General features: G+C 40.3%; 1 protein-coding gene across 1 annotated transcript; it reads left to right on the forward strand.

The window, feature by feature from the left end:
* The first annotated feature begins 281 nt into the window (after positions 1 to 281).
* Positions 282 to 1567, forward strand: LOC148025314 (uncharacterized). Its single transcript, XM_087692349.1, has one exon. It carries the CDS (start codon positions 365 to 367, stop codon positions 1109 to 1111), a length of 747 nt encoding a protein of 248 aa, XP_087548475.1. The 5' UTR covers positions 282 to 364; the 3' UTR covers positions 1112 to 1567.
* Positions 1568 to 12817: the final 11250 nt, after the last annotated feature.

The following is a 12817-nucleotide window of genomic DNA, read 5'->3' on the forward strand; positions in this document are numbered from 1 at the left end:
TTCACGTGAGATGAAACCCCAATACCCTTATCATAGACATGTTAAAGCTATCAATCTATATTTTCACTTGTGAGGGATATAGTTCACTCAAGAAAAGAGCATTTCTACCTTTTTTTGTTCTCTTTTACTTAGTAGTATCTCCGAGCAAAGAGATTGGATGCTAAAGGTCGATGACAAGGAACACTTTGTCTTGAAGAAAAGTGCCCTATTGTATTTTAACCGGTTGTAGCAAGGTAAACCTGCCAGAGTGTGGTGCGTTTGAAACCTTCGCGTGAGAAGCGCTCTTACAAGGTCAAAGAGACGTCTACAAAATAGAAGCAAAAACGATGTGTGGGGTTGGGGGCGAAAGGCGAGACCCTATCACATGTATCTAATCTATGTATGCCCGCTTGAGTATGGTGATTGCTCTGAGACGGCCATGTCTGAAGGGGCCATGTGCCATCCTGCGATCAGGATCGAGGCCCTGGGCTATGGCCGCTTGCGGCTCACAAGAAGAGCCTCATGCCGCTGCTTCTCCTCTTCTTCTTGTCAATTGCCTGCTCGTGCTCGTGTGGCTCGTTCCCTCCCTCTCCTCCGTGGCCACAACCAGAAATTGCTTCTTGCCCCTCGGCAATTCATCCCCATCTCGCACCTCAAAGGCCTTTTCCTCGCGCTATCCAGCGATGGCAAAGAACCGAGCTCTTCCCCGGACCAGGTAGACGGTGACTCTTCTTCTTCTGATGCAGGCAGCGATAGCGACCGCGATGGTAACGAAGCAGAATTTGAGGCTCAAGCAGAGGCAGGCCCGCCAGAAGAACGACAAATTTCCAAGGGTAGGTTCTGGCGGATCTTCAGGTTAGGTTTTCGCAAGCCTGACAGGGGAGAAACTGCTGCACAGAAGCCGATCGCAGCTGCCGCAAATGGAACGGCTTCATTGAATATTGCATGGCGTGACATTCTTGATCCGACACCTGAGAACCTACTCGCCCTGCTATTGACTGGTTTGCTGGGTCTGGCTATTCTGCAAATCTTCTGGCAGCTGCTCTTGGTGTCCATAACCATCACATTGGCTGCTTTGAAGTACTCAGTCATTGCTGCAATCCTCTTGGCTCTTTTGATTGTCTTCTTGTAGCCATCACCATAGATGTACACATCTGGATAAAGTCACAGAACATCCTTCTGTTCAGAATACTTTGGTAGAGCAGTCAATTTAGCTTCTTCAGATAGCAGCTTGAGGAGGTTGCCGCTCAAATCCTGATCCCAATGTCCTGTTGTTGAAAGGTTGTGGTCATGCGCTTTGACTGTTCCATCTGTTTGTCGATCAGCCACTCTGCAAAAGAGATTCTTGTTTTAATGATCTACAGAGGTACACAAACAGCGATGTCAGGAATTATCACATCACTGACTGTGTTTCCTTGATATTGTATCCCCAACTGTTCACTGTCCTTAGGATGCCGAATCAAATCATGTCTCCGAGAATTTCATGTCTTGTGAAGCAAATTTCAGCATCATTGAGTGGTACAAGAAGCGCATAATTTTGATATGCCTGATTTTGTCTTCGAATTCATATTCTCGGAAATCTGAAGCATCCAACTGGCTAGCTGGAGAGTAAAGAGGATTTTATCGGAATCTTGTTACTGTGTACTTCTGCTGCGAAGTTTGCTTGAAGAAGGCTGTGCGTGAAACAGAATTCTATCTTTACTCTGATCTCCAACATGTGCTCCAAACAGAGAGGCATGTACATGGCAGTAACATCCTGCTGGATTGATCATTACTGACTCACGTGCCCAGGCTGTCTATGTTAATTACTTCTTTTTTTATGAATAAGAGACACAACACACCTAAAGACCAGTGGACACTGGACACAAGCCCTCCCGCCAATTTATCATAAAAAGTTGCCCACTGCGCTGTGTAAAGGGTAGTGGACAAGATTGCTGCCTGCCAGGGAAAAATGTGCACCCAGACAATGAGCATCCATTTTGAGTACCCATGGTGGAGTCACTGGTGTGTAACCAACTTAAGTTTTACTAGCATTCCCTGCGCATTTCGCGTGCAAGGAAGGCTATCCTGCAAAGCGAGGCAACAGGGAATCGCATAGTAACTTTGTCATCCTTGAGTGTAAAAACACCATATAATTCACTTCCATTGCACAACTATAACATCTATATATTTGTAACATTTGTACAATTGCACAACCATAGTATGAACATATATTCTACTTTTGCGTCCTTGAGCATAAGAGATCACATGCGTGCTCACTATTTTCTCTCTTTTTTGAATCTATCTCACTATTTATTGCCAATCTCTCTCTCTCCCTATCTTTTTCACACCTCTCCTCTTTGTGAATTTTCTCACATCTATTACCTCTCCCTCTCTCTCTCTCTCTCTCTCACCTTCTCCCTTCTCTCTCTCTCCCTTTTTTATCTCTCCTCTCTCTACAACACCCATCACTTCCTCTCTCCCCTCCTTTCCACCTCTCCATTCCTCCCCTTCTTTATCCCTCTCCTCTATTTGCAACCCCTCATGCCACTTTTGTATCTCTCCCCTTTGTTTTTACTCTCTCTCTCTCTCTCTCTCTCGTATACATTTATAAAAGGATAGACATGTACTTGCATTTAGGTGTATAGAGACTCATATATGTATACAACACCTCTCATTATGCACCAGACCTGTAAACTTTACCCATTACTTGCTTTGCATGCTACAATTAGAAATAATGTTGCACCTGACCACAAACAAAAGACATACGAAATGCATATGTTATATTCTCTCTATCTTGAATCTCTCTTACTATTTTTTTGGCTCTCTCTCTCTACCCCTTTTCACCCCCCCCATTCTCTCTCTATGACTCCTCCCATATATTTGTTCTCTCTCTCTCTCTCTCTCTCTCTCTCTCTCTCTCTCTCGTTCCCTCCCTCCCTTTTCATCTCTCTTCTCCCTCTACAACCTATATGTCTTTCTTCGATCCCCTTTTTCACCTCTCCCCCTCCCTTCCCTTTCTTACTCCTCTCCTTTACCCCCAAACCCTCCATCTCTCACCCTTTTTACATCTCTCCCCCTCCCTTTCACACACACACACACTCTTCTCTCTCTCTCCCTCTCTTGCATATGCATGTATAAAAGGCTAAAAATACATTTGTATGTAGGTGTACAGACACTCATATATATGTGCAATTGCATCAAACTTGTAAACTTGTATCCATACTTGCTTTGCGCAATAGTTAGAAGTACCTCTATATTATCCTTGGATGTCACAATTACAAAGTCTAAGTATATCCAAGCATTACAAAAAAACCCTTAGTATCAATAATATACATAGATGAAGTAGAGCCTAAAACCAAAGTTTGTTCTAGAGATTGCGCCAATGTGAACCAAAAAACCAAAAATTTCATAGGGAGCCTAACCAAAACATAGCTTTCTTTTCTTCAAGGAAACATGGGGAAATTTTCCAGACTCCAATACAACATGGTTAGGTGAAGAAGTCCCGTTGCCACTCCTCGCCTTGGCGATACTATAGCGGGCATGATAGTCTTTCCTCTCTTTCTTGCACCTAAAATTTTAGAAAGCCGCAATGTAAACGTAAACATATCTAATAATTGACAAAGATTACTTAACTTTAGAATAACAATATATGGCCTAATACCTGCAAACCACTCAGCAGGCATTGCCATAGCTTGCTGTAACATCACCAAGCAACCGAGGTCTTTAAATTCATACGTCGGCCATCCCCTTGGTATTCTATTAGTGTGAGATCGTCAAAACCTCTTATCCTGTTCAGCTTCACCCATATGCACTCAAAAACAGTAAGTATATTCACAATGCACCACCTAAAAAAAAAATAGAAGTAAAATCTCTATATTGACATCATCATATAAACGCTCAATGATCCTTGCAAGCGTTCTTCTTATAATATCATGCGTTGTTACTGTGCGCAAGATACATTGTAGTTCCTTCTGATACTCAGAAGTTGGATAGTATCCCAAACATGGAGTAGGCATCTGCAAAAGTGAAGTAAACACTTAAAGATAGTGCATGAAATAATTAGTTACTACAAAGTATATACCAACCGAACGTGCCATAAAGGCCATTTCACATATGAGCCAAGCAATGACTACGAAGATATCAAATTTCAATGGATACATCCTTGTAAAAAGGCAAGCATACCATTGCACCCTCCAAAAAAACACATATTTGCATGCATCCTTGCAAGAAAGCAATACATCTTATTGCATCTTCTGAAGCACATCCTTATATACAATGTTCGTTGTGACATTCATAATGCTCCCATTTTCATCTAACAAGACTCTCATACCACATGAGGATTTCACCCTTGAAAATGCAACATACAACTGTCCATGTGTAAATATCGATGTCTTCAAGTAAAGACCAACAACAGACAAAGTCTGTCCCCGCGACTTATTGATGGTCATAGCAAACGCCAATCGAATAGGAAACTGCCTCCGTCTCATGGTAAATGGAAATTGCAAAGTGCTAGGAATAAAAGTGATCCTAGGAATGAAAACTCGTTCCCCTACATTTGTTCCTGTTATTATCTCAACATCTATCACCTTTCTATTGAATGCCTTACATATCAATCGTGTACCATTACATAAACCTTTTCTCGGATAGAATAATAGGTGCATTCATTTTTAGTAGCAATAGATGGGGAGGAAACCCACCTCCAAGATCCAGTGTATTTAAATACTCTATAGAGTACAAAAACGAGCTACCATCTGTCTCTGCAAGGAATTTGCATTATAGTACTGTATAACCTCTCCATGCATCAATTGTAATGCATGATGATTCAAAGATGCCACCTCCGTATTCTGCACTGCAAGTATAGTACACTTGCTGAAATATGCTCCAAAGTTTATCACAATGGATACTTCACTGTACACACTATCAACCAAGGTTTCAATAGAGTGTCCTTTTAATACCATGCTAGATGGAATATGTAACTTATCATTATTCTCTGTAATACCCACTCTATCCCCTATCCCTTGAATCCAACCGATAAACCCATTATTGATTACATCACCAACGGTTGACATTCACATATTCCCAGACAACCTTAGCACCTTAATACACTGCCATAAATGAGAGTAACATAGTGTTGCATTAACAATATCTTCACAGGAGCCCTTTATCATGACAGGAAGGATTTGTCTAAAATCATCTCCAAGCAAAGTGACCTTTCCACCAAATGGTTTATCACAACTTATAATATCCCTTAAAGTTCTATCAACTCCCTCAATTGCATACCTATGCATTATCGGAGCCTCATCCCACAAAATAAGACTCAACCATCTCAATAGTTGAGCAAGATCACTTTGAACAGGAATATTACAGGTGGATCGATTACTTAGATCTAATAGAATTTTAAACCTCGAGTGAGCAGTATCACCACCTTGTAGAAGCAAAGCAGCAATGTCAGATGATGCCATTGCCAATGCTATATGATGATCACTACGTAGCCTAGCAAGCAAACACTTATAAAGAAATGTCTTCCCAAACCCACTAGGATCATCCAAAAAAAAAAACATCTCCAGAGTTTGCACCAATAGCATCCATAACTACAGAAATGCGCTTCTCTTTGTCCGTCATTCAACATTGCCTCCATAGAAAGATAAACTTTACGTTGCTCTAGTATATCATATGCATATTCATATTCTAAAAGAGGGTTAGCACACAACTGAGAATCCATTCGATGAGGCTCTGGCAATCCATCAAAGTCAGACAATCTTCGCCCATGCTATCGCAAAATGTCCTGAAGATGCAATAAAGCCTTGTTTGATGCCTCTTGGTGCAGATTTGCAGAAGATATATGTGTATGCTCCAACTGCAATTTATACAAAATATCCTCTACCATTGGTGCCATAAACCTATCCCAAAGCTGTTCAGGCTGAGCAGGCTCACAAAAGACCAAAATAGCAAACAAAGCACATAATTGGGCACCAATCTGCACAGAGGCAGCTTCTCCCAAGCACATTGCACACTCATCATCACCCTCTAACGCGCCCTTTGCAATGCAAGCTTCCTTAAAAGTATTGTACATCACATTGCCAATAGTACGCAAATCCTTAAAAGACGTATATTTGCGAGACACTGTTAAAAGCATTCGCAAGTAATAACGCTCACCACATGTAGGCGGCACAAAGTATATTCGACCACATGTATTTCCAATGTTTCTCTTTGTCCACACCTTTCACTGTGCATTCCACACCCAGTACACCGGGAAGTCTTGATAGCGAATAGCTCGAGCCTCTAGATGAATACGATTGCATGCAAACCACTCTATAAGAGTGGTTTTCTTAACATCTTCATTTTGCATAACATCTGATATATTGTATGTATCTTGAAACACCACACAATTCTCACCAGGCAAGTGTACCTACAACCGTTGTATATCGGGCTTTTCATTGTGCAATGCATAGTCATATATTCGCCAACATGCTTCTGAAGCAGAAACATACCGTGCATCTAAATAACTCTTGATCTCATCCACTTCACGGATGCTCGTACCATTCAACCTTGAGCTTCCAACAGAAAACTTAATGGTTGCACGATCATGTCCCTTGTATATATACTTATACAAATACTTAACATCTGCCACTGTTGAGCATACCTCAACATTTATATGTGCGTTGTATTTCTTACTCAAGTAAGGATTGCATGGAACAATCCATCGATTATCAATAGTATTACCCTTTATTGTGAGTGTGTTTCTATCATCCCATCTTCTATAAATAGGATAGCTAGAGCTATCAATAGTTGTCACATTCACAAACCTCTAAGGAAATTTTTTAGTGCATTGATCATCATGCATGTAAGGGCTCTTGGGATTCAACGCACCGCAAGGACCATGTACATTGCACTTTGAGATAGTTTCAAACAGAGTTGAAAACTTTGATTTATCAGGAAACTCAGCACAAACAAACCTATCATAATGGCATGCTTTAGAGGGTTTAAAAGGGTGCTCCAAAATCAACAAAGTATGAGAATGTGGAAACCCTTGCTTTTGAAACTCAATCACACTAACATAGCCTGCAACATTTCCAAATAAATTCCTTTTCAACAATGTATACATCATATCAGCATGTTTTTTATGAAAGACTCGAGCAGTCAAATCAGGACGATTGCTGTCCAGAAGGCAACAAAGCATTAGTTATCTCTGACCACTTCAGATTACATGTCATTGTTATAAAGAGATCTAGTTTTTCCTTGCTCCGCACTATAGCCATAGCATCTTGATACAACTGATACATGTGCCTTGGCCCACTAGTGAAAGAAGATGGCAAAACCACCCTTTTACCAACAGAGGCACCAATAACCTATACTGGGCCATTATCCATCAATCCCATCATATCTGCCAAGCCTTTATAAACTTCTGAGCGTAATACTAATTGATTCTAACGACACCAAGCCAACCTACATTGCTCTACACTACAATAAGCATCAACAATAAATTTTTGCAACAATCGAACACCACGCAATATGCAAACCTCAGTGTCCTCACGCACTTGTAGTCCAAATGCATAAAATTGCATCTGAGTAACACAATCCTTATTAGACAATCCACGTACATTAACTGGAATATTAACATTACTATAAGGCACCTTTACATGCCAACCATCATCACCCATAGGAAAAATAAGAACATATAGCATTGGCATATATGCCCTATGCAAGTTCGAAATAATAATACATCGTCCATCTCGACTATAAACATGTATATCTCGATGATTGAGACTATTCTCATCGCCTTGTCCTGGCATGATAGCCGCAACTTTAGTTGCCACTGGAGCTAAGTATTGCCTATTAGTCTGCTAAATGCAAAAAATAGTCATTCTTAAATCATGCAAGGGATTGTTTTGCAATTGCATACCCACGGATCTAAAAGCTTGCACATATACATTGTATTGATGCATCATAAATTGAAGCTTTCCAAGTAAATTTGGCAATAAATTAGGCTTTACACCCAATCGACTAGATAACTCATGCTTAGTATCATAAACATAAAGTTGTGCAAATCTTGGTCGTTCCTGTCGTTGCACATTAGGAAGCAGAGGGCCTATATGATGATAAATGGAGCCATGCACTCTAAAGGTATAAGAATTCTTTGCACATATAAAAACTCATCAACATTGGCACCAAGTGACACAAATGCAAGAGCACTATTATATGCCCGTATATTATTCTTAAATACTCTACTTTGAGGGTGTATACCATGCAACAAATCATGCAAGGGCTACGGTGGACGTTGCAACGGTGGCAACATTACTTTTCCATTCCGACAACAATGTTTACCAAACAAAACCAATCCTTACACTTGAGTCTCACATCTCCACAATTTAGCTGAACATCACTCACACATCTCAGAAAGACTTCCCATGGAATGCACAATTGGGTCTTGAAATAGCAATATTGTAGTTGTAGGATGAATATCCATTGCAGGCAAGGCATGCAAAATGGAGCAAAAATGTCTAGCATGCAAAATGGAGCAAAAATTTCTATTTTGAGGGCTAAAGGTTGGACCATTATTGACACGTGACTCATTAATCACAGGATTTCCTAGATTCTAACTATTTTCAATATTGTAATTATAATTCATAGCAAAAGCAAATTGTTGCTCAATCAATTCACCATTCCCATCTAGAACCCCCATGCGAGAAGGCATATTTTGCATACCATGCAAGGTACTCTGAACTCCCTCATGGATCACACTATCATGATCTAGAGCTTCTCTCTGTGAAATGTTTTGGCACCCAACCATAGCAAAATACATCTCTTTGTGCCCCCTTCGACCATGTTTTGTTCGTAGCTGAATCATTTGAGTCCTAAGCCTAGCAACTTGTCATCGTCTATGGCGTCAAGTCTATGCCTATGAATACGTAACATATAATCTCTGCTAGTTGACCAATCTGAAAATCCCATATTGATTGGATTCTCACAAAGCCTGCATGCAAAGAGAGACCATGCATTCTTTCAAAAAAAGACTTAATTGGGATTAGTATTTTCAAAAAGACTTAAGAGTAGATGTCAGAGAGAGAACTAGGGAGAGAGAAAGAGGAGAGAGAAAGATTACAGAGGAGAGAGAAAGACTGCAAGGAGAGAGAGAATAAGAGTGACGAGGAGAGAGAAAGACAAGAAAGATGAGGAAGCCATAGAAGCTGTGAACAAGAAGGGAGAGAAAGATTGTAATTGTATTGATATGTCAAAAAGATATGAAAATTTACAACTTCTCTCCTTATATACCAATGTCTGTGTGACATGGCATATTATTAACATTCTAACTATTCCTAACTTCTTACAATCCATCCCTTCCCAAAAGTTTTTGTCCTAAAAAACAAACCTAGAAAGAGTTAAAGAAGAGATGGATAGAACAGAGTACTACTCTGTTTTACAGCTTTACAAATGGAAAATGAATGAAGAATTATCATTACAAGGGCTGAATTTGAAGAACGGAAAGAGGACCCAACTATATACATGACTTGAAGTACTTCAGAAGCAAATGGAGCCGTAGAATCTTCAACAAATAGTTCCAGAAGAAAGTAGACAGCTTGTTGAATAAACAGTCCCTGCTGGACCAAATCTGCCATAACTTTTGATAGAAGTGTCCAAATAAGATGTACCACATATCAAAACAAAGCTCTTGAAGAGTACTTTAAGGTCATGTAGATAGCTTAATTCTGAAAATGAGGTACGATAAAAACTGTTCTAAAACAGTGTGCTGTCCTGAACCAGTCTACATCAATACTAGCTCCATAAGCAATAGGCTTCAGCCCACCAATGTATCCCTCAAGTATGGATACTCATCCAATATTGAATCAGGTCTCCAAGAAGCCTCTTCAGAGGGTAAAACTCTCCATTTAATCAAATATTCCACAATAGAACGTGATCGAAGCTTCTTTTCACGCTGACCTATAACAGCCTCTGGGATGTACTGAATAAGACCATCTTCATCAATAGGTGGCAGCTCATCAACTATATCCACTGGATCACCATAATAGGGATTGAGCTGACTAACATGGAAGACGTTATGAATCTTTGTAGAAGAGGGAAGCTCTAGTCTGTATGCCAAATCTCCAATCCGCTTAAGGATCCTGTAAGGGCCATAAAATCTGTGGGCAAGCTTAGTACTGGATCCATATTTCAATGTAGAGTACTTGGATTTGGGCACCTTCAATAAAACCAGCTCTCCTTCCTGAAACTCTAAAGGCCTCCTCTTCTCATTAGCATACATCTTCATTTGATCTTGAGCCTTCCTTAGATTCACCTTGCATTGCTGAAGAAGGGTCTGCATTCTTTCCAACTCTTCCTTCCCATGAGGGTTGATCTTTTCATTAAAAATGACTGTGGGTAAGGGCACCTTGTAACCATACAAAGCCTCAAAGGGTGAAACTCCTATGCTCGCATGAGTGGAATTGTTTTAAGCAAACTCAGTTAGGTGTAATCAAGAATCCCATGAGGTTTGGACATCATAGCAAAAATGGCGAAGATAAGTCTCCAACCATTTATTAACTCTCTCTGTCTGTCCATCAGTTTGGGGATGATAAGCCGTAGATGGAGCCAACTTAGTACCCATAGATGTAAATACCGCTTGCCAGAAGTTACTCATAAACTTTGAGTCCCTATCATGGACAATCACCTGCGGTAATCCATGTAATCTGAAAATATGCTCCATAAACTGGTTGGCCACTTGAGAAGCAGTAAACTGAATTTTTGTTGGGATAAAATGAGATGCTTTGGTGAGTCTGGCAACCACCACATAAATACTATTCCACCCCTTCTTGGTAGTAGGTAAGCCAGTGATAAAGTCCATAGTAATATGAGTCCATTTACCCATAGGAATAGGCAATGGCTGCAACAAACCTCCTGGCTTATGGGTGCTATCCTTATTTTGCTGACAAGGCATACACTTCATAACGAAGTCCTTGACATCCTTCCACAGTCCTTTCCAATAAAAGCTCTTACTGATCCTGTCATAAGTCTTGAAAACTCCCAAATGTCCAGCTAAAGGCGAAGAATGTAACTCCTCCATAATTTTTTTGCTTGAAAGAAGAAGTAGAGGGAATAACAATCTTGCCCTTCTACCAAATAAGACCTTTTTTAAGCTGGTAATGCGAGTTTCTTCCATAAGACCTTGCTGTAATTTATAAAAGATTTGGTTGAATTCCTCATCTAAGAGATATGCCTCTTGTAGCTCTTCAATCCAATCACTCTGTAGTTCCGTCATGGCTGACACTTTGCAGGCCCACATACGAGAAAGAGAATCAGCCACTATGTTATCTTTGCCCCTTGTATGAGTGATGTCAAAGTCATAATTTTGTAATGTTGCTACCCATCGTCGTTGCTTTGGAGTGAGATTTGACTGAGTAAGGAAATACTTGAGTACCCAATGATCACTATGTACTCTGAATCGGCTGCCATATAAGTAATGGTGCCATTTCTTGATTGCATGCAGAATAGCCAACATTTCCTGGTCATAAACATTCATGGCCATCTCCTTATCTGTAAGCTTACGGCTTTCAAATGCAATTACTCCATGCTCCTGAAGCAAAATAGCCCCAATGCCATGGCCACTAGCATCACACTGTATAGTGAACTCTTTGGAGAAATCCGGGCACACAAGGATAGGAGCAAAAGTAAGTAATTCCTTTAACTAGTTGAAGCTGCTATCTGCAAGAGCATCCCAAAATAAAGCCTCTTTCTTCAACCTGTCAGTTAAAGGGGCTGCAATTGCCACATAATGCTTTATAAATCTGTGATAGAATGAAGATAGACCAATAAATCCTCTAAGAGAGGTAGTAGTAGTAGGCGTTGGCCAATCTTTTATGCATTGCACCTTCTTGGGATCAGCCTGTATTCCTTTTTCACTGACTATATGTCCCAAGTATTCCACTTCAATCTGCATGAAAGAACACTTCTTCTCCTTAGCAAAAAGCCTATGATGTCTCAACACATCAAAAACCTTCCTCATGTGTGACAAATGATCTTGTAAAGTCTTGCTATAGATCAAAATGTCGTCAAAGTATACCAAGACAAACTGAAAGAGGAAAGGTTGCAGAATCTTATTCATTAGGCTTTGAAAGGTAGCTGGAGTGTTTGTAAGCCCAAATGGCATCACCAAGAAATGGTAGAGCCCACGATCAGTCCTAAAAGCAGTCTTGACTTCATCACCCTCTCTCATGCGAATCTGATGATACCCTGATCTCAAATCAATCTTCGTGAAGAATCGAGCCCTCTTAAGCTCATCAAGTAAATCATCAATCCTGGGTATAGGATACCTGTTCTTCACTATTATCTTATTGAGATCCCTGTAGTCAATGCACATTCTGAAAGATCCATCTTTCTTTTTGACTAACAGGACTGGGGATGCATAAGGTGAAGAACTTGGTTCAATGAATCCCATTTCAAGAAGCTCTTTGATTTGCTTGGCTACTTCCTCTCGTTCACATTTTGATAGTCTGTAAGGTGGCTTATTGATTGTCTTTGAGTTGGGTTCCAAATCAATGGGGTGATCCACCGCTCTCTTAGGAGGCAATGAAGTAGGTACTTCAAATAAATCTCTATACTCCTCAAGAAGAGCTGTCAAGGCTGGATGGTTTGCTAAATTATTGGGCTGATCCTCTGTTTCTTTGTTCAAATGCAATACAAATATCAGTGAGCACTTCTTGTACTCTTTCTTGAGTTGTTGAATGGTGATAAGCTGAAAATCAGATCTACTAGGGATTCCCTGTAAATGGATGAGCTGTCCATTTGAGAAAAACTCCATATATAACTGTGAGAAATCCATAGTAATCCTGCCTAAGGTCATCAACCAATCACAACTAAGTAC

Source organism: Lygodium microphyllum, chromosome 14 (assembly GCF_053477565.2).
Source record: "Lygodium microphyllum isolate KBCC chromosome 14, Lygodium_microphyllum_v1.1.10, whole genome shotgun sequence".
Classification (NCBI taxonomy): Eukaryota; Viridiplantae; Streptophyta; class Polypodiopsida; order Schizaeales; family Lygodiaceae; genus Lygodium; species Lygodium microphyllum.